General features: G+C 52.2%; 1 protein-coding gene and 1 long non-coding RNA gene across 4 annotated transcripts in view; one reads left to right on the top strand and one right to left on the bottom strand.

Moving 5' to 3' along the window:
• FRMPD3 (FERM and PDZ domain containing 3) overlaps positions 1 to 7,749 on the top strand; it is a 111,455-nt gene extending 103,706 nt beyond the window's left edge. For all 3 annotated transcript variants that reach the window (XM_016426616.2, XM_056809549.1, XM_056809550.1), the window contains one exon: positions 2,951 to 7,749. In XM_016426616.2, the coding sequence (XP_016282102.2) occupies positions 2,951 to 5,928 (2,978 nt within the window). In that variant the 3' untranslated portion in view covers positions 5,929 to 7,749. The remainder of the gene's footprint in view (positions 1 to 2,950) is intronic.
• The window catches only part of LOC130456154 (uncharacterized), a 95,880-nt gene that overhangs the window by 5,015 nt on the left and 64,210 nt on the right, over positions 1 to 26,655 (bottom strand). Inside the window, exon 3 of the long non-coding RNA XR_008914683.1 lies at positions 14,179 to 14,340. This is a non-coding gene — a long non-coding RNA (uncharacterized LOC130456154). The remainder of the gene's footprint in view (positions 1 to 14,178; positions 14,341 to 26,655) is intronic.

Genomic DNA, 26,655 nt, shown 5'->3' with positions numbered 1-26,655 from the left:
TGCCCAGGGCCAGGCAGCCCTGGTGTGAGAAGTAGTGTTGCTATGGCAGTGGCTCCAGCTGGAGCTCTCTCTGGCGTAGCCTCAGTCCTCTCCCCTACAGAGATCCCAGCCAAGGACCCTGAGAATAAGAGCTAACATCTGTCCTGCTCAAGGCACTGCCAAGCCCTCTCTGGCCTCTCGCAGAATAGCTAGAATGTATGTGGTGCACTAAGGTTTGCTAAGCACTTTACAGTGGCTATCTCATTCGAGACTCAGAACAGCCCTGGGAGGTGGGGGTGCTTAGTATCCCCATTTTACAGATGAGGAAACTGAAGCAAACAAGACTTGCCATGGGGCCCCCAGCTAGTAAGTACCTGTGGCCAGCTTTGAACTCGGATCTCCTTGACTGGATCCCTTACCGTCTCCTAGCCTTGCTTGGTCCTCAGATCCAGGGGAGTCAACAGAAACTGGGCCACAGTGACTAGGAACCACAGTGGGAGTCAGCAGACGGGCCGAGGACAGGAGAGCGAAGGGCCATCGGTGATTGGGACCTAGGAATTCTACCCCTACCCACCCCTGCCAAGTGAATATCAAACACATGTAGTATGGAGTCAGAGCATCTGGGTTCAAATCCCAACTCGGATACTAGGTCTCAAAACGAATAAGAGAGTGGGACTCTGGGACCTCTGATCTCTAAATCTCAGAGCCCGTGTAAGAGCTTGAGTGAGTCACTCCCCCCTGTAGGCCTCAGTTTCCCCCTCTGTAAAATGGGAGAGTCACCTCTCTTAGATAGCCCTTCTGGCTCAAGATTGAGGCTGTAACCCTCCCCCCCCACCTCCTGCACATGTCCATTCCCTCTCATCTACTGTACAGAGAGAGAACACAGTATGGTGGAAAGAACATGCAGTTTGGAATTAGAGGACGTGGGTTTGAATCTCAGAGACTCCCCTCCTTCCTTTGTATGTCCTTGGGCAAGTCCCTTCCCCTCTCCAGGCCTCCATTCCTCAAATGTAAAATAAGGAGGTTGGACTAGATGGCCTCTGAGGTCAGAGGCAGCCATAAATGCCAGGAGATCCGAACACACAGAAAAGTACGTGCATGAATATGTAAAAAAGGCGAGGAGAGAAATCAAGATAGGGAAATGAAGCAGCGGGAGAAAAGGAACATGGAGACGAGGCACAAACAGGAGAGTCAGGGCTCCAGTGGGAGGGAGGGCGGGAGGTCTGGGCAGACAGGAGAAGGTGGAAGAAGGGAGGAAGTGTGCAGAGGGTGGCCAGAGGGAGTGCCCGGCCTCTAGCAGTCCATGTTCAATTATCCTGAACCCTAGAAATAGCCCTTGAGGGAGCAGCTGGGTGGCTCAGGGGATAGAGAGCCAGGCCCAGAGCAGGGAGGTCCTGGGTTCCAATCTGGCCTCAGACACATCCTAGCTGGGTGACCCTGGCCAAGTCACTTCACCCCATTGCCCAGCCCTTACCGCTCTTCTGCCTTAGAACAAATACACAGCACGGATTCTAAGATGGACAGTAGGAAAGAAATGACCCTTGATATGAGCACAGCAGTATGAGTCACTAGCACATTGAGGACCTCGGGGGTGGGGGGGGGCGAGGCAGGCACAAAGCACTTTGCATTCATTATGCTGGTGGATCCAGGAGAGGCAGGACAGCTAAGGTCATGAGAGGCAGAGACTATGCAGTGGGAACAGAAGGGCTTCTGAGGTCCCCCCTTTCCGCCGGAGCTCAGACACCGCTGGGTCCCAGGGCACGTCCCTAGCTCAACTCAGATAGACCTGGCATTAAGGGAGCCCCGGGGCCAGAGATTCAGAGGCACGGTCTAGGAGGTGTTGGCGGCCGCAAGCAGACCTGTCTCAAGGGTCCAGGTCTCGGGAGGATGGCCAAACTCAGCTGAGCCTCAATGGCCCTCTTTGGGATAATTACCAGAAAGATGCCCAGCTACCGCTACCTAAAGAATGTGGGAATCAGCATGTTGTTTGGTATACGGCCTACATCGTATAAAATGTATCTCAGACTGCCAAAACCCGTAGCCCTCCTCTCCCCTCAGCATCAGGTGCTTCTCTCCCATTTCCTGCTTCGGTCCCTTCATGGCTCCTAGTTTCCCCTTGTTCTCTTTTCTCCCAGGAAGACATCGTCCCATAGTGTAATGGAAAGACCAGAGGCCTGGGAGTCAGAGCCACAATCTCCTCTAAGCCAACCTAAAGCAACCCCAAACATTAGGTCTGGAAGATAGCAAGACCTAGATCTGGGAGGGGTCTTAGAGGGTGTCTTAGAGGAAGGCGGGCTTTAGTGGCCCTGCACTCAGAATCCCGCCTCACACACTTATTACTCAGCAGTTCTCTCAGCCTTGGCTTGCTTGGCTGTAAAATGGGAACGACAGTAGCAAGTGCCTTGTGGCCTTGTTGTGAGAAGCAAATGAGGGACTGCCTAAAACCAGGACCATAGAAATGTGAGCGGTCATTCTTACAGAGGAGACATCGAAGGGGCTTGCCCAGGGTAACAGTAGAAGTTAATAGAAGAGTTGGGATGCCAACTTGGGTCTTGTGACGCCAGAGCCAGTGCTCTTACTACTACGCTGCCTTGCCTTCTACATTTATTAAGCACCTGCTGTGTACAAGCAATCCTTGGCCTCAAGGAGCTTCCCATTCCATGGGGGAGGAGGAGGAACAATCAGTCCCAGCTCTTCCACTAGCTATGTGACCTTGTGTAAGCCACATAACTTCATTGGACCTCAGTTTCTCCACCTGTAAAATGAGGAGATTGGACTCTCTGAACCCTGTGGTCCCTCCAGCTCCAACATTCTATGGCCCATGACGTTGGTTTTGCCCAAACAAAGCTCGACAAAGCTGTCGGTTGGGCTCTACTGGCACTGGTCCTCCTTGACCCCTCTGGGTTTCTTGAAGAGAGTTTATGTTGGCCAGAAGTAATGAGCTCTGCACTTCCCTCCCTTGTTTGTCCAGGTCTGATTGTGCTGGCCACCATCACCCCTGAATCATCTCTGGACTCTGGCCATGAAACCAATTCATCTGAGCTGACAGACATGTCCGAGATGGTGTCCGCCATGAAACAGCGTCAGAACGCCACCTACTTTCTGGCCCAGCACATCAACAAGGAGGGCCTCCTGGCTCGCAAGGACCTCCCCTTCCGGATCCCAAGCTGTGCGACCCAGGCTGTTCTAACAGCCCCGTACCCTCTGGGGCGCCAAGAGGCTGGCCCTGCGGTGGCGGCGGCGGCGGCGGCGGCAGCAGCCCGCAAGGTGGCCCTCCCTGGCCAAGGCCCCGGCCCCGTTGGCAACAGGAGAAGATTAGACCCTGCCGAAGTGCAGACGCACCGGGAGCTCCCCCCAGCCCTGGCTGTGCACCCGGCACTGGCCTCGAAGCTCAGCAGTGAGCCACGGAGCCAGGGCCTGGTGCCGTGGGGAGCAGAAGGCAAGGATCCTGAGCACCCGAAGGCTGCCCTGGAGATGTCTCTGAGGGCCACCCCCTCTGCTCTAAGTGGAGAGCAGGGCGCAGAGCTGAGGGAGAAGGTGCCCAAGGAAGTAAGGCTGAGTCCCAAGCTGATCTTGGACTCCAAGGGCAGTGTGACTCCAGCCATCCTCTCGGCAGCCTTGCAGCAAGCGGTACATAATAAGGCCCTGGCCTCCCCGGGGGCCGCTCTGGACAGCACCCCCAGGGGAGAGAGGAAGCAGGGGCCCAGCACAGGCAGCAGCAGCAGCAGCATCTGTAAGAGTCTCAAAACCAAGGGGAGCCCCAGTCCTGCTGAGGTCACACTCAGCTACCAGCAGCAGCAGCAGCAGCAGCAGCAGCAGCAGCAGCAGCAGCAGCAGCGGGGTAGGGGGCAGTTCAGCCCAGAGGCCTCTCCTAGAGCCAAGGCCCCTTCTAGGATCCAGGCTGACCCCTTGCGCCTCTCTCTCATAGAGGAGGACAAGCTCTCTGCTCAGGGCTTCCCTGCCAAAAGCTACCTCCCAAGAAAGGTCCGGGAGCCCCTCGGGAAGCAGGTCAGTGGGGAGGTGGGGAGCAGGGGTGGGTCTGAGGGAGCCAGCTCAGCCTCTAGGAAGCAGGGCTTTGCCATGAGTCAAGGGGAGAGAGGGCAAATGGAGAGCAGCCGCCTGGAGGATAGTGGCCGAGGCCCCCGAGCTGGCCACCCTAGCACCTTCCAGAGCTCCGGTGGTCAGCCCAGAGGTCCGAGCTCATTGGGGCTCTGGGCTGGTGGCCGGCAGGCAAATACGATGCCCTCCAGGAAACCCGCGAAGGCTCTGGATGGGGCCCACTCCGACACCGATGGGCCGGCCAAGCCCAAGGCCTCGAAGGCGCCGTTCCGCCTGAGGAATCTCTTCTCGGCCACCTTCCCATCCTTGATGAAGAAGGAGACTGATGAACGGCAGGCCCAGCTACAGAAGGTAAAACAGTACGAGTTGGAATTCCTGGAAGAGCTCCTGAAGCCCCAGAGCAAGGGGGACCTCCCTGCCCCGGAGTACCTGCATCCCTCGGGCCCTGGCCGCTGTAGCTGCCAGCTGCGGAGCAGCCCTGTCCAGCAGGTGCCTGGCATCTCCCGGGAGCAGCGCCGCAGCTGCGACTGTAAGCGGATTTGCCGAGGAGGGAGACCTCAAGCAGCCCAGCTCCCCGCTCCCGAGCTGCTCCGGGGCAGAGAGAGAAACCAAGGCCTCCCTCTCCCGAAGCGTCCGGAGGCCCTCTCTGCCTTGAGCTTCAGCAGCCCCACCGAGAGCTGCCGAGTTCGGTCCACCAGCCTGGAATCCCGGGAATGCCGATCAGAGCCTGAGAGTGGTGTGTCATGCCTGGCCACCTGTGCTTCTAGGGGGGAGTGCATGGCAGCCCCGCATTATAGGAAGCTAATGCGCCGCTATAGTGTTAGTGAGCTGGACAAGAGTGACCAGGCCTCTCTGACCTCTGACATCTACCAGCACCCGCCCCTAGGGCTGCTGCCCAAGGAGGCAGATGCTGGCTTTCCCCAGAGTGTGGGTCCCAAGGGCAAGCCCCATGAGCCGATGTCCCTGGGGGACCCCTCTTATGTCCAAGTCACTCCCAAGGGCAAAGGCCCCAAAGCAACAGCCACATTTTCCCTTCCAGAAGAGGTGTATCCTGGCCCAGCTGATCTGGAGGAGGATGGTGAAGGCGACAAGTGCTGCTCCATCCGCTACTGCTTCTATTACCGCAAGTGTGACATGGCCGACGACGGGAGCGACGGCAAGGACGAGCTCTCCTACTCGATCCCCATGCAGTTCCTGCCGGGCATGAAGCTGGACGACCAGGTGGTGCCCGTGGTGAGCCACACCCTGCAGGTGCTGGACGCCACCACCTGCAGCAGCAGCAGCCCCGAAGACAACCAGACCCAGGAGATTGACCTGAGGATCTCTACCTTCGAGGGGAGCCTGGCTAAGATCAATGCCCTGCAGGGCCACATCTACGCCCTGCCTGATGGCTTCCTGGCTGTGCAGCTGGACACCAACGAGCTGCTGGCAGTCCTCCGGCAATGTGTGGTGAACCCCGAGGTCCGGGGCCCCAAGCCCCACACCTCCCAGCTTTCCCAGTATAAGCAGGAGCTGGCCCTCAAGTTCAAGGAGCTGCGGGCCTCCTGCCGCCGCGTGGCCGCAGTGGATAAGAGCCCCACACACATGCTGGCGGCCATCACTGGCAGCTTCCAGGTGCTAAGCGGCCTCATCGAGACCTTTGTGCGGCTGGTGTACATCGTGCGCTCCGAGGCCCAACGTCAGGAGCTGCTGGTCAAGGTGGAAGAGGTTGTGAAGAACTACACCTTCCTGCTGCGAGCCGCTGAAGAGTCCACGGCCCGCACCCTGAACCAGCAACAGATGGCGGCGGCGGCGGCCTTGGGGGCAACGGGACCAGCCCTGGAGCGCCCACCATCAGCGACTGTTATGAGCACATTCACGCGCTCCTTGAAGACCCTGATCAACAAGTAAACCTTGGTCCTCCTCCCCACCCCGACCAGCCCCCTAGCACCAGTCCCCCAGCTCCACCTGCTGAGCTGCCCGATGACCAGTGGTCCTCTGAGCAGCCTGGCGGTAGGAGGGAGCACAGTCTTTGTGTGAGTCGTCTGCCAGGCCAGACCAAGTTGAGGGTCTCTTCACGTCAGGGAAACAAGATCCAATCCCCACCCTGGTCAAGGCTTTTCCTGGAGCCTCCAGGCAGCTGCTGCCCAGGTGCCCTCCTCCCCATGCCCAGCCACCCCCAACCCCTCCCAGGGAGGTCACTTTTTGAGAGGTGATACCCATCTCACTTCCTGCCCTTTGTTTAAGCCTAAAGGGGCCTTATCCTATGGGAGAGTGGGCTGGCTACCGAGTTCCAGGCTCCCCACAAATAAGTGCCCCACGCCTCCCCCCTGCCTGGGAACCACCCAGAGGCAAGGCATCGCCAACTGCCATGGGGGATGGGGAGCAGAGTGCCACCAAGCCGGGCACCGAGCAAGCTGGGCACCCACGCTACCACGTGGGGAGACCGACGGGAACCACATCCCAAGGTCGCTAAGCCTCGGTGCCCGACATAGCCAGGCCACCCTGAAGTCCAACGGATGGGTGTTGATGCGGCCCCTTAAAGGGCCGTTGGCTATTTGGTGCCCGCTCGCCCACGAGCCAGAAGCTGAGCTGCCGGCTAGCAGCCGGAGGGAGCCCTTCTGCCCTGGCCCCAGCAGGGGTGCCCAGCCCCCTGGCCCAGGCCTGCATGCCACCCGGTGGCCACCCGGGCAGGACAACTCCCAGGCCCTTAGTGAGCTAACAGCTATCAATCTACTCCCTTACTCTGGCCACGGCACCTGGTTCCAATGTCTGACTCCTCGGAGCGCCCTTCTCAGTCCCCCCAGAAGGGCCAGCCCCTACCGGCGGCTGAGATGCCATCTCTCCATGGCTCCTTCAGACATCGTGCCCATAGGATTCAACCGGGAGTGGGGGACCCAGGGGAGGGGGGTGGGTTTTTTTTAAACTCCCGGGCATTAGCATGAGAGCCCCTGAGGAACTGAGAGCCTTATCTGGTGCCTCCGTGCACCTCCCTCTCTCCAGGAAAACCTGGAGCAGACTTGACACTGTTCCGAACCCTCCCCTCCAATATACGTCCCGGTTTCCTAGCCCTTTAGGAGTGGAACCCCAAAGTCCCCCACATCTCCCTACCGCCGTAGGGATGAAACAGAGTGGCTTTATCCTCCTGCATAGATCAATTACTGTCCACCCATTCACAGCCATCAGCCTCTTTTTTTTATAATTATTCTAGAAGCCCACATCTGATCCCCCATCTCATGATCTTTCTAGAATGTACACTGTGCTTTACACCGCCCCCCCCACGCCCCAGTGCAATAAGATTCCCTGAGTGGTGAATACTTCTGGCAATGGGCAAGAGGGCAGAATTCTCCAGAAGGGAAGCCCCTTGCTCCTTACCTGACCCCCCAAGACCAAGTAGCCAAATGGATCAGAGGGAGCTTGCCAGCAGGGGACACGTCTCCCCTGTGACCACAGAAGGCGAGAGAGCTGCCACGCGTGGTCTCTGGTCTCTCCTCTTTCCCACATTTCCATAGCCACAGATTCCCCATTCGAATCCTTCTTCCACACCTTCCCTGTTCTGTGCCTGTCGCATTCCAGGTTCTCCCTTCATCTGCCTCTCATCCTCATAGAGGAACCATTTTTTAATGTCTGTATATAGTATATATACAAATAAGATATATACATTATATATGCAACGTGTCTTGTTTTACAAATAAGAAAGAAAGATTAAATCTATTCATCTGAATATCCTAACTGGCCCTCGGTGTGCCTTTTGTGGTGAGAATTTTAGCTGGCAGGGCGGCCCCACCATTCAGCTCGCTTCCAAGATGGCCGCCCAGGACGGCCGTCCATGATGGTCTGTGAAGCGATTGGTTTTGGGGGTTCCCAGAGGACAGTAAGCAGGATGGGGAGGGATCTGCTGGAATTCAATATGAAAACCATCATGAACCTCCCACGATGGTGCGCATGGAGGATGCGAGGAAGAAAACCAAGAAGCCTGCATCTGCAGGGGAGCCGGGCTGCAGACCACCCAGTAAAACCACTAAGATCCCCGGAATCGATATACCACGTACTAGCCATACACGTGCAATACGCCATAGATACGGGGCCAAAACACAAGCAAGACGACTCCTACTGTGCTGCCTACTCGCTATGAAATATGCCGTCAGTAAGATACAAAACCAGGAGGGAAAATAGTCTTCCAGTACAAATCCATCATACATATACTATATGGAAAATATAACATAAGTAAGGTACTAAAATATGGGGAATACCAATACACTATAAATAAAATATACTCGATACTCGCTATGAAATATGCCGTCAGTAAGATACAAAACCAGGAGGGAAAATCCGAATATACTAGAAACAAAACCTACTCTAGATAACATACTCAAAGAGAAGGAACATATTCACAATCCCTAGCATCCCGCTAGCAGTTTAGGCTTTGTAAAGTACCTTATCTCTATTTTCTCATAAGATCCCCACCATATTTCTGGCAAAGGGCAACAGGTGACTTGTCAAAGGTCACGCAGCCAGTAAGCTTCTGAGGCAGGAACCAAATTCTGGTCTTCCTGACTCTGCGATCAGTACTCTGTCTGCTCTGCCATCTGAAAGGGACCAGGGTATAGATTCAGTGTAGTAAGAGCCACCCAAGAAAGCCCACAACCCAGTGCTGCAGCTCTCACTCATTCTTCAGTTGTTACGTCAAAAGCCAGATCTGGGAACTGAAGAAGGGCTGTCGGAGAAGATGGTGTCAGGAGATATGATTCAGATTTCTGGACCCAGAGCATCTGGTTCTATTTCAACCTAGAAGGAAGTCTCCAAGTGTAGTAACCCCGGGGATCTGTGCTTTAAAAAACAAAACATTTTTATAGAAATGCCTTATGTAGGGCCAGCTAGATGGCTCAGTGGATATGCACAGAGCTCTAAGCCAGGCTTAGAGATCAGATGTCCTGGGTTCGAATTCAGCCCCAGACATTTCCTAGCCGTGTAACCCTGGGCAAATCACTTAACCTCCTTTGCCTGGCCCCTCTTCTGCCTTGGAACCAATATATGGTATTGATTGTAAGATGGAAGGTGAGGGTTTATAAATAAATCAGTAAAATGCCCTCTATAAAGGCATCATGGGCATGAACGTTGGAAGATAGGGTCAAGATCCAAAAAGATCCCCATGAGCTACAACATCAGGTCAAATCTAAAAGAAACTAAATGACGATGAACATAAAATCTACATGTGTTCAGAATATCAGCGTTATAAGTACAAGATGGCTGGAGACATGACTAGACCCTGAGCAAGGCTTGAGGGGTCCTAATGAACTTACAAGCCCAACACGAGTCAACAGTACAAAATGGCAGCCAAAAGGAAATTAGGCTCTTAGACAGCTTTAGGGACTTGAGTACTAGCTCTGGTCTGCTCTCTCCCAGATAATCCCTTATTGACTTCAATTCTGGGTCCTACATTTGAGAAAGGGGATCATGATCTGGAGATCATCCAGGGAAGGACAATGAGGTTGATGAAGGGACTTGAGCTCATGCCATGTGAGTGTAGAGAATACACCGGAATTATTCTCCCAATCCACACTCTAGGTGCCTAGGGGGTGAATACCACATTTTCTTTTGGGATTCTAGGAGATCCTGAGGGGTTGGGGGCTTGGTTTCTAGTAATGTAGCTCAAGAGCACCAATGGATAGAGCACTGGGTCTGAAGTCAGGAAGACCCGAGTTCAAATTTGACCTCAGAGACTGTGTGACCTTGGGCAAGTCACTTCATCCCCTTTGCCTCAGTCTCCTCATCTGGAAAAGGCAATGGCAAATCACTCCAGAATGTCTGCCAAGAAAACCCTAAATGGGGTCACGAAGAGTCAGACATGACTAAAATGACTCAGCAACAACAACCAACTCAAGAGTCCCTCAAAGTGTGTTTCTCTTTCCCTGAACCATGATTATTATCATTTATCTCAGTGCTGATCCAGTTCCTAATTCCGGGCACGACACTCTATCGACTGTCACCAGCTGCCTCTAATACGAAAGAGAAGTGACTTGTCGAGATTGTGATTTCAAAATGGCGTTTTTGACCATTTTCAAAGGAGCAATTAGGAAGTGGTTCCAATAGTCCAGGCCCGTGCCTCTAAAGCTCTCGTAATGGAGACACGGCTTGCCTGTGGTGACTTGATTTTTAGAAATGAATACCAATTATGACAATATACTCAGTAGAAATTATTTGCTGCTGCCCCGCCCCCAAAGTCTATGACACACTCTCCCGCCAGTACACATGCACGGAGCTCAGAAAGGGATAACCCCAAAGATTAGAGCACATCGAGCAAAGGGATGGCTGCCACCTCTCAGGAATCCTCAAGGTAGTCCCTTTAGGGACAGCAGCAGAGCTTGTCTGCTGGACCTCCCGTGGAGTGCTGAACCGGCCTTTCCTCATCATGGCCAGTCTGGGTTCGAGCCCAGCACAGAGCCAAAGTCCCAGAGATGCTGCTAGGAGATCCTCCAAAGGGAGCAGAGAAGGAAACTGAAGCCGGGGCCTTCTACCTTCTACCCCCAACCCTGACCCCTGAGTGATTCCTTCTCAGGGCCTTGATGAAAGCTTTCTGCTGCCAAGCTGCTCAAGCCCCGATGATTGTAACCCATGACCCGTGCTGGGGCCATTTCTGTGCCCGTTTCCTCAAGGGATCTGAGCTTGCTTCTGGGCCACACAACTCCGGGGCAGCCAATGGCTTTCAAAAACAGCAAAGTCAGCCAAGGACTTTTCACATTTAGTCTAAAGCTTGTGCTCGATGGATCAAGTCTGGGCCCCTCGGCACCTAAGTGCCTCTGGCTGTCACCGGGCAAAGGCATCGGGTCACGGCGTCTTGTCCCTTACTTTAAGCCGTTCCATGGGTGGACTCAACGCCCCCCCTCCCACTCTCCTCCCAGCTTTACTAGTTGCTGTCCTCAGCAAATCCACTGCAGTTGTGTGGCAAAGGCCAAAGTTCCAAACTCGGGAGGGCTCCTGATCGATCGATGGCTTGGAGGAGGCACTATGTCACTGTTTTCCAATGCTGTCCCCGTGCCTTGTGCTAAAGGGCCTCCAGACTTCGCCAAACCCCGAGCTATTTCTGTCCAATTTTTAATTTCTTTCCCCAAACTGACTATGGATTTCCTGTACTTCCAAATCCAGTCACACAACTTAACACACATCAGTTTGCAGAGACCCAGGAAGTCATACAGAGAAAACTGAGTCTCCCTTCTCAGAAAGAAAGTGCGCTCCCTTAGAGAGCTCCCTGAGTACACTGGGCCTGGGGACCTGGGGCTCACTAGAAGTCACCCCTGGGCCTTTAAGTAAGAAAACAAACCAGTGTGCCTTGGTGCTCGGGCAGTAACACTAGCCCACTGCCTAGAGATCGGCTGGGATCCTTTGCCCTTCCTCTCTCCCACCCGAGCCTCTCTACCAAGGCTGCCACATCAAACCAGGGGCAACTACAGAGTGGCCAGCCCTCACAGGCCCAGCTTAATCAGTGGCCAGCCGGGGAGAAAGGCAAAGGGACTCGAAGCCAACACAAAGTCTCTCCCTCATTCTTCAGCTGGGAAATCAGGTGCTCGCTCTCGCCCTTCCAAGGAGAAGCCATCTTTATTTGGGTGATTCCTTCCGCACATCAGCTGGGGCTGGGCTAAAACTCCACTTGGCCTTTTCTCTGCAGGGAACACCAGAATGACTCCAGGAGTCCCAGGGACATCACTCGGGCATGCAGGTTCCCATGGATCCCAGCTGCCCAAAGGCCAAACCAAATGCAGTGACAATTCACGCTCAAGGAAAGGAAATTCCATAGTCAGGAAAGCCCACTGAGAGTTGCCAGGCTCCCAAGAGGGGATTAAGCAAGCTCTTGAGATCTGTTGCTCTTGGTTTCAAGATCAGCACGTAGACCTTAAGCCAGGCACCCACAGTCCACCAACAAGAATGCCTAAGAGCCGTGTGCCCCAGTCAGAGTGCCAACCGAGTGTCCAAAGGAAGCCAAGCACTGGGCTGGGCTCCTCACACAATGCACATGCAGTGGGGGAGGCAACATGCCGACAGTGTAGATGGGAAGTCACCTCAAAGGCAAGGAGGGCACCACACCTGGGGGACGGGGCTGGGTACTGAAGGAAGCCAGGAGGCAGAGGCATGGGGGACAGACTGGGCAAAGACAGGGGACAGAGGGACGGAGTGACATCACAAGGAAGCCAATATCCCCGGGTCCTAGAATACCTGGGGAAAGGAAAGTGTGAACCTGGAAAGCTCTGAAGGGGCCCAGGCGATCTAGCAAACAGGATTTCTATTGGACGTTGGACGTTACAGAAACCCTGGGGAGCTCGCTGTCTGACAGAGGGGGTAACTCCCAGCTCCCGACTGTTACACGGCCCTTTCTCCCCTTTGGTGGGATTCGGCCAGGATCAACGTTGACTGACTTAATTAACTCCCATGGAGGATGTGAAGCCTGCCTAGAGAAGAAAAGACTTGGGAAGGATGTAGGAAAAAATGTCCCGGCCTTTGAAGCTGGTCCCAAATGGAATGGGCTGCCTGGGGAGCTGGGGGAGTGTGAGGGTCCTCACCGAAGGAGCCATCAAGCAAAGGTAGGATGATCATGAGACACGTGATAGAAGTGATTCTTGACCGACTAGCTGACACCCAGGGCCCCTCCCAACTCCACAGACCCAAATATGTGGCGCCCTATCCAGTCATGGTCGGAGCAGGGTCAAAGCACAGTGAGTGGGACTTTGTACTCCCTCAGAATGGACTCTTTTAGCAGAGTCTCACCCAGCGTGAGCTTTGGGGGGATGCCACTGATTCACACTGAGCTGCTGGGCCAGAAATGCTTGGGGAACTCTTAGGGAGTTCCTGAAGCCTCCCTTGGCCACAGTCGCTGAGGTTACTCTCAGCTCTGTTTCTACGAGTGTCCCCTCTACTCGACCTACCACGCCCAACTGGGCATGAGAGCGATACTCATCAATGGAGCAGATGACTCCGATGAACCCAACAACAATCCTTCCTGAAGCCAGCTAATGCACAAAGGGAGTGTGGGGGGGGGGGCGGCGGATGGAGAGACTCTGTGCAGGGGACGGGCCTGGGCTTGGACTCAAGGCAACTCTAAGCCACATCGAAGACAACTTGCTTCATTCAGGATAGACCAACAAGGAAATCCCCATAGATGCTTCCAGGGGAACTTGGCCTTTGGTTGCCAACATTGGCATTAGCCAGGTGCCCCCAAGTGGTCACAATTATTCCTTACATCTCTGGAGTCTTTTTTCAGTCCACCTTCTCGACAAACCCTCCCTCCCCTTCCCCTCCTGGAATGAGTCCTTAGACAAAGGGTGAAGAGATGCCAAGAGATCGGCAGGAGCCATTCAACAGTCAGTATGCGATAGATAACCCTCTTTATGAGGAAGGGAAGGACGTGAAGTGAAACCCTTTTACAGACGACAGACTTCACTGTCCCAGCACCCCTTCAAGTTAAGGGCACGCAGGGGTCCTGCTCCTTCTCCCTTCCCTGGCACGTGGGGTCGGTCGGAGACGGGACGCCAGAGGTCCAGGTGTACCTGGCCATTCATTAGTCCCAGCTCCCTGCTTCCTAGGACAGCATTCCTTCCATCGTGCCACACTGCCCCCTTTGCTTTGATGGCTGGAATAATACCATCCCAGCCACCATTGTTCAGGGAGGAGGCCAGGTGTTGGGTGTGCAGTGGGATGACCCCCTCCATAAGGTTAAAGGGTTCCCTGTGTGGCCTGGGAAGCAAACAGCAGTGTGAGCTGGAACTCCTTCCAATCTCTTTTTTGTCTCGGCCTCCCTGAAAGGAACATCGAGTTAGACTTTGGATGATTCGTTACAGAGGCCGAGACAAATGACCAGAAAATGTAATGGGCCAGTCATGTATGGAGGGAGAGTGAGGAAAACCAGAGGGACAGCCTAAGGCTGAGCTGATATTCCTAGAGGAAGGTCTCCAGGATACTCAGCACCGGATTTGAAGTGATGGGTCCTGGATTTGAATCCTGGATCTGCTACTTACTACTGTTTAACCCTAGTCAAGTCCCTTCCCCTCTTTTGCCTCAGTTTCCTCCTCTGACATGAAAGAATTGGACAAGAAGTTGGACCTTCCAGTTGTCCTTTCTTCCTCTGTCCTTTTGTATTTGGGGTAGTAATGTTTTGTTTTCCCCACTTACGTGCAAACATGATTTTTAACATTCGTTTTTCGAGTTCTGCATTCTCTCCCTTCCTTCCGCCCTGAGAGGGCAAGCAATCTGCTCCTGGTTAGACATGCTCTATCGTACAAAATGCACTTCCATGTTCAGCGTGATGTAGAAGAAGGCACAATCTTCACAAACCTGGGGAGTAAATAAAGTGAGGAATGGCCTGCTTAGATCTGCACTCAGGCTCCATTAGTTCTTTCTCCAGAGGTGGACAGCATTTTTCATCAGGGCTCTTGGGACTGTCTTGGATCATTGGACTGTGTTCATCGTACAGAATTGCTATGACTGTGTACAGTGTTCTCAAGGAGCTCACTGCACTGTGCATCAGTTCATGTAAGTCTTCCCAGGTTTTTCTAAAATCAAGCTGCTCCTCATTTCTTATAGCACAATAGTATTCCATCCCCATCAGATACCACAACCTGTTCAGCCATTCCCCAATTGATGGACGTCCCCTCAGTTTCCAATCCTTTACCACCCCAAAAGAGCGGCTATTTTGTCTCTGTGAGGTACAGACTGAGTAGCACTATTGCTGGATCAAAGTTGCACTGCCCTTTGGGATCTATCCTGTGAGGATGGGAAGGGCTGGGTTGGCAGACTGACCTAGTGCAAAGGACATAGGACATGGGGTCAATTCCCACCTCAGACAACTTAATAGTGTGCAACCCCAGCCAAGTCGCCTAACCTCTCAAGCTCCTCTTCCTCATCCACTAAATGGCCTCTCAACCCTTTCCAGTACTTTACAGAAACATAGGGTACCCAGGACCCCTTGTTCACTTTCTGCAGTTCAAATGATCACCTCTCCCCTCAACCCTGGGTATGGCCCAGTCTACCCACTATGGCTCTAATTCTTCATACAGATTCTGTATGGGAGACCTACCCTTTAGTTTGCATGCCCAATTCATTGACCTCTGCCCTTCTTAATTTGTTTACATATGAAGTCAAGGATATAAATTTCCCCCTGAGTACTGCTTTGGCTACATCCCATAGGTTTTGAAAGGATGTCTCATGATTGTCATTTTCTTCAATGAAGTTATTAATTGTTTCTATGATTTGTTCTTTAACTATCTGGTTTTGGAGAATCGTATTGTTTAATTTCCTATTAATTTTAGATTTACCTCTCCATGTTCCCTTACTAATTATTATTTTTATTGCATTGTGGTCTAAGAAGGTTGCATTTATTATTTCTGCCCTTTTGCACTTGTTTGCAATGATTTTGTGCCCTAATACATGGTCAATTTTTGTGAATGTGCCATGTGCTGCTGAAAAGAAGGTGCATTCCTTTTTGTCCCTATTTCTTTTTCTCCACATGTCTACTAACTCTAATTTTTATAAGATTTAATTCGCTTCTCTCACCTCTTTCTTATTTATTTTTTGGCTTGATTTATCTGGTTCGGATAGAGGAAGGTTCAGATCTCCCACTATTATATTTTTTTATCTATTTCATTCTTGAGCTCCTCTAGTTTCTCCTTTAGAAATTTGGATGCTATGCCATTTGGTGCATACATATTGAGTACAGATATTTCCTCATTATGAGAACTACTCTGTAGGAGTGACTTCAATGGATATATAATTGCTTATCTCAAGAGGAATGAGTCTTCTTTTCCCAGTATTCCCTGCTCCTTGTACCTCTATGGGGCATATCATATCCCAGGAAATAGATGGGGTTTCCTATTCTTCTTTTTATTAGAATCCCAGAATTCCAGAGTTGGCAGAGATCTGGGAGGGCATCTAATTCCACTAGCTGCTCCCTGTGATTGGCTTTTTAAAAAACTCTTAACTTCTGCCTTAAAATCAATACTAAGTATAGGGTCCAAGACAGATGAGTGGTAAAGGCTAGGCAGTTCGGATTAAGTGACTTGCCCAGGGTCACACAGCTAGGAAGTATCCGAGGCCTGATGCTCTATCCACTGAGCCGCCAAGATGCCCCTCCAATAATCTCTTAATTTCCATATCTACTGGTTTTTTGTCAATCCTCTTCTAGTCCCCACTGTACCACTAGACAGACACTGCTGGCCTCATCTTAGATAATTTCTCCTTTTGGGTTTTTTATGACTGTTCTCTCCTGGTTCTCCTTCTACCTATCAGACCACTCCTGCTCAGTTACCTTTGTTGCCTATTCATCCTAGTGATGCCCATTAACCATGGGTATCTCCAAAGCTCTATGGAAGCCACTCTTCTCTTTCCTCTCAATCCCATTTGGTGACCTCATTAGCTCCTCAGGGTTCAACGATCATATCTCTACAGATGACTCCCAGGTTGATAATTGATGACTCCAAGTCCTAGTTTCTCCTCTGTGCCTCAAGCCTGTATCATCTACTGCCCATTAAGCATTTTGAACCATCTGTCTGATGGGTATCTCAGGATCAACATGTACAAAATAGAGCTCATTATCTCTCCATGCCCCCTCTCCATCCCACTCCAAGCCCAACTCTCTTCTGAACTTCCCTAATGAATATCAAGAACTCCACCATGCTCCCAATTGCTTAAGCTTACAACCTCAATGTCTTCCTCTACTTCTCATCCCCCTCATCTAATATCACATATCTGATCTATATGATAGAAATCTAATAGATATTGAATCCCCTGCCAAATCTCCTCATTGATTTCTCCACATCCCTTGTATATGCTCTCTTTTGGCCACTCACATATAGAAGAAGGGTACATGGCCAGAAGATTTAAGGAAAGTTGCATAGAGGCCTGAGTCCTGGAAAGGCAGGAAAACCAGTGATAAGTCCAAGTGGTTGACGGTGTGGTTATGATCAGAGAAGAGGACCACAAGAAAGAGATTTAGGGAAGTGGATTGTCTTTGGCAGAAAATTGAAAGTCTTCTGTTTGAAATGGGCCCACTGGCTGGTCCTTGCACATGGCACTCCATTTGCCAACCACCCTCCCCACCTTTGCCCTGGCCTTCCTCCATGCCTGGAATGCTGCCTTTCCTTCCCAATGCCTCTTAGTTGCCCTGGTTTCCTTCAAGACTCAAATCCCTTCTTCAATAGGAGGCCTTTCCTGGTTCCCCTGATTGCTGCCTTCTCCTCCAAGGTTCTCTTTTATAAACCTTGTGTATGTACCCAATTGTTTGCATGTTTTCTTCCCTGGTAGAACAGGAACTTCTTGAGGATAAGACACCATTTCTTTTGCCCTTTTTTGTAGCTTCCACACTTAGCACAGTGCCTGGCATATAATAAAAGCTTCAGAAATACATTCTGACTGACTTGATTTCTTTTTTATGCTTTTGCACTGACTGCTCCCATGCCTGATATGGTCTCCTTCCTCACCTCTATCTCAGAAGGTCTGGCTTCTTTCATTTTTATTTTTTCCAAAAACCCTCACCTTCCACCCTAGAATCAATACTATGTATAGCTTCCAAGGCAGAAGAGCACTGAAGGTAAGGCAACTGGAGTTAAGTGACTTGCCCAGGGTCACCCAACTAGGAAATGTCTGAGGCCAGATTGGAACCCAGGACCTCCTGTCCCCAAGCCAGACTCTCTATCCTGTGAGTGGCAGAGACCCTTAAACTATAGTTTGAGAAGTGTAGGCCTATAGATTTCCTTGTCCACAGAGACATGCAAATACCACTTTGGGTGATGGGTAGAAGTAGAGCCCAAAGGGATGCTACCTATGTATTCCCTGAGAATGTCTTCTAGTTCTCATCACGAAGAAATCTGTCAGATTAGCTAGCTAGTGAGGGCCATATTGGAAATTCAGGAAATGAGTTATATGGGGAAAACAGATTTTGGTTGGGAGAGCATGACGGCTGGAGTGGGGAGGCAATGAAAGATGATGCTAGACCAAGGAGGGCAGGCCCCGGCAGATAGGACACCAATCAGGGTACCGGTGTCTCCCTTCGTTTTCCCAACCCAGGCTTGCTGAATAAAACGATAGCATCACAGAGAGCACCAGACAGAGCCGGAGGATATGAATTCTAATCCCACTGCATTCTATGATTCAATGATTACTCTACGAGAAACCACCCTTCTCCCTCAAGGTGTCCGAGGTCTAGAGCTGTGGCTAAGCCAACCGACCGTGTAAGGAGTCCCGTGGATAGGGGGCCAGTAGGAACTAATGAGTCGGATACTTCATTCAGAAGCAGGACCCTGAGCTCTAATTTCAGCCTTGCTGATGATTCAGTCTCTGATCAGGCCAATCCCCCAAGCCATTTGGTGTCCCCTGAAGACCTGCTGAATGGATACATGTGTTGTGGACAGAAATCGGAGATGGGTCCCCAGTGCAATAGGAGAGTGGGCTGGATTGCATTCAAGAACTCGTACAGGTTTTCAACAATTCCAAGCTGCTCTTGACTGCCAAAGTCCATCTCTTCTGTTTGTTTTTGAAGCTGAAAATATTGGCGTTCCACTGGGCTCTGCTCTAGTTTCTTCCCACTAGTGGAGGGGAGGGGAGGGGAGGAGCTGAGGGGGTGGCGTGGGCAAGGTCAGTTGAGCAGCACTTTTACTCTGTCTCCATCACAATCGTATCTAGATGGCCATATTTCCTTTTCTGGCTGTTCCAGTAGTAGTAGTGCTCCCGTTGATTTTTGATACCGTTCCTTGGGTAGGTAGTCTGACTGAAGTGTAGCCAAGTGGTGCAGTAGATAGAATGCCTGGCCTAGAGTCAGCCAGGAAGCCACATCCTCCTGAGTTCAAATCTGGACTCAGACACTCACTAGCTGTGGGACCTTGGGCAAGTCACATAACCCTGTTTGCCTCAGTTTCCTCATCTGTAAAATGAACTGGGCAAGGAAATGGCAAAGCACTCCAGTATCTTTGCCAAGAATACCCCAAATAAGGTCAAGAAGAGTCAGACGCGATTGAAACGACCAAAGACCAATGAAAAGTCACCAAGGACTTTTACGTCATTAGCCGTTAGTGGTGTCATTCTTGGGTTTTCCAAGGAAAAGCAGGGGTTTTTAGCCAGATCAAACTAGAGGACTACACGACCTCTACAGTTCCAGAAAAGTTCCCAGGAGTGGGAAAAGTCTTTGGTCCCAATATCGTCTAAATTCAATGGAGCTCCCAGAAACATAAGCACCCAAGCGGTTTTGTTCCTGCTCCTGGCCAAGAACACAGCCTCAAGCCTGCATTCTTATTCATATTTCCTTTTTAATACAAGCTGTATTTGAGGTCCAGCTCTAAGGGATGAACTATCATTTAGCGGCTCCTTACGAGCATTCAGTCCCTTGATGCTGGATTTGGAACATCTTCCTTCCCTAGTGTGTAGCCAAAGGCCCCATTTTAGTCGCCTCCTGGAAGGCCTCTTGTGGCTCTCTTCTGGCTTAACCCTGTCCCCAATTTCCAAAGACATCTGTCTGTCTCCTTATGCTAACCTGGTCTGGGAAAAGGACTCACTAGGATTTTTCTTTAGATTTCCCAATCAAGATTTATTCTGGTGCCTTTTCAAGGACTGTGTGGAGAAGTCATAGGAAGCTGGGCTCTATTGCTTTCTCCTCCATCAGGATCCTGGCTAATCTCAAGTCCCAGTTCTCTTACCACTGGAGCAGCCTGGCCCATCCTCATGGCTTTGCCATCCGATTATTGCTATTTCTATTTTAATTTTCTTAAACCCTCGCCTTCTGCCTTAGAATTAATACTATGTATTGGCTCCAACACAGAAGAGTGCTAAGGGCTAGGCAATGGTGGTCAAGTGACTTGCCCAGGGTCACCCACCTAGGGAAATGTCTGAGGCCAGATTGGAACCTAGAGCTCTTAGATCTCTAGATCTGGCTCTCAATCCACTGAGCTGCCCAGCTGCCCCTTGTCATCCTATTAGAAGAGCTAGCAAGGATTACAATCATCTCACAGAAAAGCAATGGAAACCTGCTGATTCTGGGCAAGTCAATTAACACCCACTGCTTAGCCCTTATTGCTCGTCTCCCTTGGAACTAAAATATAAGAAGGTAAAAGAGGTAAGGGATTATTTAAAAAAAGAGAAGGAAGGAAGGAAGGAAGGAACAGAGGGAGGAAGAGAGGCAGGAAGGAAGGGAGGAAGGATGGAAAGGACAGAGAGGGTGGGAGGAAGGTACAGAGAGAGGGAGTGAGGGAGGGTAGAAGGAAGGAAAGAAGGAATAGAGGGAGGGAGGCAGGAAGGGAGGGAGGAAGGAAAGAAGGTAGAGAAAGAGAGATGGAGGAAGGAAGTGAGGGATGGAGAGAGGGAAGGGAGGGAGGAAGAAAAGAAGGGAGAGAAATAGAAAGGGAAGGAGAGAGAGGGAGAGAGGGAAGAAGGGAGGCAGGAAGGGAGGGGGAAAGAGAGGGAGGAAGGAAGAAAGGGAGAGAGAGAGAGAGGAAGGGAAGGAGGAAGGAAGAAACAGAAGGAGGGAAGGAGAGTGAGGAAGGAATGAAAGGAGAGAAAGAGGGAAAGAGGGAGTGAGGAAGGGAGAGTAGAAGGAAGCCAGGAAGAGAGGAAGGGAGAGTGAGGGACAGAAGCAGGAAGGGAGGGAGGAAGGAAAAAAAGGAGGGAGAGAAAGAGAGAAGAAGGGAGGGAGAGTAGAATGAAGCAAGGAAGGGAGGAAGGAAGGGAGATAAGGAGAGAGGCATGGAAGGAGGGAGGAAGGGAGAGTAGAAGGAAGGAAGGGAGGGAGGCAGGAAGGAAGGGAGAGAAAGAGGGAGGGAGGAAGGAAGGGAGGTTAGAGGGAAGCAAGAAAGGGAGGGAAGGAGGCAGGAAGGAAGGAAAGAAGGGAAAGAGGAAGGGGGAGGGAGGACGAGAAGGTAAAAGGAAGTAAGGGAGGGATGGAGACAAGAAGGAAGGAAGGAAGGGAGGAAGGAAAGAAGGTAGAGAGAGGGAGGATGGAAGGAAGAGAGAGATATGGAGGGAGGGAGGAAGGGAGGGTAGAAGCAAGGAAGGGGGAGGAATGAAAGAAGGGAGACAGCGAGGGAAGGAGGGAGAGAGACAGTGAGGAAGGAAAGAGAGGGAGGGAGGAAAGAAGGGAGAGAGGGGGAGGGAAGGAGGAAGGAAGGGAGGGACAGGGAGGGAGGCTGGCAGAAAGGGAGGGAGGAAGCAAGGGAGAGAGAGAGGGAAGGAGGGACGAGGGAAGGAATGGAGGGTAGAAGGAAGCAAGAAAGGGAGGAAGGGAGGGTGGCAGAAAGGGAGAGAGGAAGGAAAGAAGGGAGAGAGAAACATGGAGGGAGGGAGATAGTAATGGAGGGTAGAAAGAAGGAAGGAAGGAAGGGAGGGGGGAGGCAGGAAGGAAGGGAGCGAGGATAGAAGGGATAGAGGGAAGAAGGAAAGAAGAGAGAGAGACAGGGAGGGAAGGATGAAGCAAGGGAGGGTAAAGGAGGAAGGAAGGAAGGGAGAGAGTGAGAGAGAGAGAGGAAGAGATGGATGGTAGAAGGGAGGGAGGGAGGGAGGCAGTAAGGAAGGGAGGAAGGAGTGAAAAGGTAGAGAGGGGCAAGAAGATATGGAGAGAAGAATGGAGGGAGCAAGGAAAGAATGGAGAGAGAGGGATGTAGAAAGGTAGGGAGAGAGAGGTAGGGAGGAAGGAAGGGAGGGTAGAGGACAGGAAGGAAGAGTGGGAGGCAGGGAGGCAGGATGGCAAGGGGAGAGAGAGTGAGGGATGGAGGAAGGAAGAAAAGTTGGTAGGGGGAGGCAGGAAGGAAAGAAGGGAAAGAGTGAGGAAGGAAGAGAGGGAGAGAGGGGGAGGAAAGGAAGGAGGGAAGGAAGGAAAGAAGGAAGAAACAGGGAGAGAGGGAGTGTGAGGGAGGGAGGCAGGAAGGAAGGGAGGAAGGAAAGAAAGGAGAGAGAGGGAGGAAGGAAGAGAGAGGGAGGGAGGAAAGAAGGGAGAGAGGGGGGGGAGGGAAGGAGGAAGGAAGGGAGGGACAGGGAGGGAGGCTGGCAGAAAGGGAGGGAGGAAGCAAGGGAGAGAGAGAGGGAAGGAGGGACGAGGGAAGGAATGGAGGGTAGAAGGAAGCAAGAAAGGGAGGAAGGGAGGGTGGCAGAAAGGGAGAGAGGAAGGAAAGAAGGGAGAGAGAAACATGGAGGGAGGGAGATAGTAATGGAGGGTAGAAAGAAGGAAGGAAGGAAGGGAGGGGGGAGGCAGGAAGGAAGGGAGCGAGGATAGAAGGGATAGAGGGAAGAAGGAAAGAAGAGAGAGAAACAGGGAGGGAAGGATGAAGCAAGGGAGGGTAAAGGAGGAAGGAAGGAAGGGAGAGAGTGAGAGAGAGAGAGGAAGAGACGGATGGTAGAAGGGAGGGAGGGAGGGAGGCAGTAAGGAAGGGAGGAAGGAGTGAAAAGGTAGAGAGGGGCAAGAAGATATGGAGAGAGGAATGGAGGGAGCAAGGAAAGAATGGAGAGAGAGGGATGTAGAAAGGTAGGGAGAGAGAGGTAGGGAGGAAGGAAGGGAGGGTAGAGGACAGGAAGGAAGAGTGGGAGGCAGGGAGGCAGGATGGCAAGGGGAGAGAGAGTGAGGGATGGAGGAAGGAAGAAAAGTTGGTAGGGGGAGGCAGGAAGGAAAGAAGGGAAAGAGTGAGGAAGGAAGAGAGGGAGAGAGGGGGAGGAAAGGAAGGAGGGAAGGAAGGAAAGAAGGAAGAAACGGAGAGAGGGAGTGTGAGGGAGGGAGGCAGGAAGGAAGGGAGGAAGGAAAGAAAGGAGAGAGAGGGAGGAAGGAAGAGAGAGGGAGGGAGGAAGGGAGGAAGAGAAGAGAGAGGGAGAGGGAGGGAGGGTGGCAGGAAGGGAGGGGGAGAGAGGAAGGGAGGGAAGAAGGAAGGTGGGTTGAAAGAAGGAAGGAAAAGGGAGAGAGAGGGAGTGAGGGAGGAAGAGAAGGAGGGAAGGATGAAGGAGGGAAGGAAGGAAGGAAGGAAGGAACAGAGGGAGAGGGAGGGAGGGAGGCAGGAAGGGATGAAGGAAAGAAAGGAGAGAGGGAGGAAGGCAGGGAGAGAGAGGGAGGGAGGGAGGAAGAAAAGAAAGGAGAGAGGGAGGGAGTCAGGAATGCAAGGGACCGGGGATGGGAGGGAAGAAGGAAGGAAAAGCGGGAGGGAGGGAGGGAGGAATGAAAGAAGGGAGAGAGCAGGAAGGAGTGAATGAGGAAAGGAAGGTGGCTTGAAGGAAGCAAGGGAGGAGGGAGGAAGGGAGAGTGAGGAAGAGAGGCAGGAAGGAAGAGAGTAAGGGAAGAAAGAGAAAGAGAGGGAGGAAGGGAGAGAGAGAGGGAGGGAGGAAGGGATGGAGGGAAGAAGGAAGGGAGGGAAGCAGGAAGGACAGGAGGATGGAAAGAAGGGAGAGAGGGTGGGAGGGAGGCAGGAAGGGATGGAGAGAGAGAGGGAGGGGGGAAGTAGGAAGGAAAGGAGGGAGGGAGGCAGGAAGGAAGGGAGGGAGGAAAGAAAGAGGGAAGGAGAGAGTTAGGAGGGAAGGAGGGTTGAAGGGAGCAAGGGAGGGACGAAGGGAGAGTGAGGGTGGGAGAAATGGAGTAAGGGAAGAAGGGAGAGGCAGAAAGGATGAAAGGAAGGAAAGAAGGGAGAGAGGGAGGGAAGGAGAGAGAAAGGAACCAAAGGAGGGAATGAGATAGGCTGGAAAGAAGGGAGGGAAGATGGAAACAAGGGAGAGAGAAGGGGAGGGAAAAATGTAGGGAGAGAGAGATGGAGGGAAGGACGAAGGAAGGAAGGAAGGAAAGAAAGGAGAGTGAGTGAGGGAGGGAGGCAGGAACGGAGGGAGGAAGGAAAGCAAGTGTGAGGGAGGGAGGAAAGGAGGGAGAGAGAGGGAGGGAGGAAGGGAGGGAGGTGGAGAGAGTGGGAAGAGGTAGGAAAGGAGGCGGGGAGGCAGGCAGGCAGGGAGGGAGGGAGAGAGAGGGAAGGAGGAATGGTGGAAGGAATGGAGGTTAGAAGTAAGTAAGGAAGGGAGAGTGAGGAAGAGATGCAGGAAGAGAGGGATGAAGGAAAGAAGGGAAAGAGGGAGGGAGGGAGGAAAGAAGGGAGAGAGAGAGGGAGGCAGGAAGGGATGGGGAGAGATGGAGGGAGGGAAGAAGGAAGGAAAGGAGGGAGGGAGGAAAGTAGGGAGAGAGGAAGGAAGGAGGGGAAGGAGAGAGGGAGGAAACAAGGGAGGAATTATGGGAGTAGAAGGAAGGAAGAGAGGGAGGGCAGCAGGAAGGGAGGGGGAGAGAGAGGAAGGGAGGGAATAAGGAAGGAAAGGAGTGATGGAGGGGGCAGGAAGAGAGGGAGGAAGGAAAGAAGGGAGAGAGAGGGAAGGAGGGACAGTGGAAGGAATGGAGGGTAAAAGAAGCAAGGAAGGGAGGGAGAGTGAGGGAGAGAGGCAGGAAAGAAGGAAGGAAAGAAAGGAGAGAGAGGGAGGGAGGGAGGGAGGGAGGCAGGAAGGGATGGAAGAAGGAAAGAAGGGAGAGAGGGAGGGAAGAAGGAAGGGAAGGTAGAAAGAAGGAAGGAAGGGAGAGAGAGGGAGGGAGGAATGAAGGGAGGGAGGGTAGAAGAAAGGGTTGGGAAGGTGGGAGGGAGAGGGGCAGGAAGGGATGGGGAAAGAGAGGGAGGGAGGGAAGTAGGAAGGAAAGGAGGGAGGAAGGAAGGAGGAAGGAAAGTAGGGAGAGGGAGGGAGGAAGGAGAGAGGGAGAGAATGAGGGTAGAAGGAAGGGAGGGAGGCAGGAAGGAAGGGAGGGAGAGGGAGGGGGAGAAGGGAGGGTAGAAGGAAAAAAGGGAGGGAGCAAGGCAGGACGGAAGGAAACTAAATAGAGAGGGAAGGAGGGAGTAAAGAAGGGAAGGAGGCAGGAAGGACGGGAAGGTGGAAAGAAGGAAGGAAGGGAGGGATGGAGGGATGGCAGAGGGAGAGAGAGAGAACGGAAGAAGAGGAAAGGAAAATCAATGGGATCAATGGACTTTCTGATTTCAGCAGAGGGATGGAGGGTGGTGGAGAAGTGTGACGTTGGGCCCTCACTGCCCAGCGGCGCTAGTTGGGCCTAACTAGTTTATTATGACTTCCCTGGTCTGTGACTCCGAAGAAGGTTCCTTTTCTTCATCAGCCAGACTCAGTTTCTCAGAAAGCCTCTGAGCTCAGAGCTCTTCAGCAGTCACTGGAGCCCCTGAAGCCCACGTGCCTTAGTAGAATGAAGAGACTGTTGGGTGCCACTGAGCAGGCCCGGCTCTGGCCGTGTGTTACAGTGACAGTAAGCTCAATGAGGCCTCAGCAGCCACGGGGCTCCCAGAGTGCCCTGAGACATCCCGCTTCTGGGAACAGGGAGGTTCTGGGTCTCCTGTGCTTTAGCTAGGTTGGGCCTCTCTTGCATATGGCGGCCAGTCCTGGGCACCAGAGCATGGCTAAGCTGGCCAGAGTCAGATGAGGTCGCCGGCGATGGTGGGGGCCTTTGAGTCCAGCTATAAGAGGATTGAAGGCTCTGGGGATTGTTTTAGTGGTTCCCGAAACCATAGAGACCACTTTAATGGAGAACAAAGCCAGGATCCTAGTATGTGCCAGAGCTGAGCAGGCCCCCTGAGGAGCCGTGGGGTCAGGAAGGGGGCCCAGAGGGATTTCAGTGGTGTCTAAGGGGAAAAGCTTGTCACGTCTAGGAAAGGTTCGACTTGTTCTCTTTGGATCCAGAGGGCAGAACTACTTGCAAAGAGGCCAATTTAGACTCCTTGTCAGGAAAACCTTCCTAATCATTGGAACTGCCATCCCAGGATGCAATGGGCAGAAGGATCCCTCCCTGAGGGCTCGCCTTCCTTGCAGTTCTTTTGGCAAAGGCTACATAGTCGTTTGTCAGATCTGGGGAGTTCTTTTTAGGTCCACATTCAAGCACAGGGCCCTTGAGGTCCTTCTGGGTGACAAAGGCCAGCTCCTTCAGGTGCCACGAACAGACTTTCTTCTTCCCTGGAGGCTAGCCTAGCTTCAGACTCATGTGGCCTGTAGGACAGGGCACGTAGTCTCACCTGCCACAAGGGAGCTCAGCTCTGCTACCTGCCTCCAGCAGGCAAGGCAGCCTCCAAGAAAATGGAAATGCTGTGACTTGTGATCCATCCATCTCCATACTGTCTAGGAATTTCTCCATGGCAGCCCACTTCAAAAGCAAGAACTCAGGGACAGCTGGGTTGCTCAGTGGATGGAGAGCCAGGCCCAGAGATGGGAGGTCCTGAGTTCAAATCTGCACTCAGATACTTCCTAGCCATGTGACCCTGGGCAAGTCACTTCACCCCATTGCCTAGTCCTATCTACTCTTCTCCCTTGGAACTGATACACAGGATTGATTCTGAGACAGAATAACAATTTAAAAGAAAAAAAGCAAGAACTCGAACTTGTCTCTAATATGAGTCTACCAACAAATATCATGGGTTTCTAGTGACTATCATGCTTTTGGTACAAGATGACTCCCATGTCTTCCTCAGTGACCGTGTGTGGTACAGAGAATCGGTTTGGATTTGATTAAGCCAAAGTTAGTGAGGGCACAAGTCTCTGAAGGCTTGTCTGTACTTCTTGCAACGTGGCAAATTGTGCTGAAGAAGTCACTCTAATTTGCCCCTTTATGCCCTTCTTTCC

The sequence above is a fragment of the Monodelphis domestica genome, chromosome X, assembly GCF_027887165.1.
Source record: "Monodelphis domestica isolate mMonDom1 chromosome X, mMonDom1.pri, whole genome shotgun sequence".
NCBI lineage: Eukaryota > Metazoa > Chordata > Mammalia > Didelphimorphia > Didelphidae > Monodelphis > Monodelphis domestica.
This window is presented reverse-complemented; position numbering and strand designations above follow the sequence as displayed.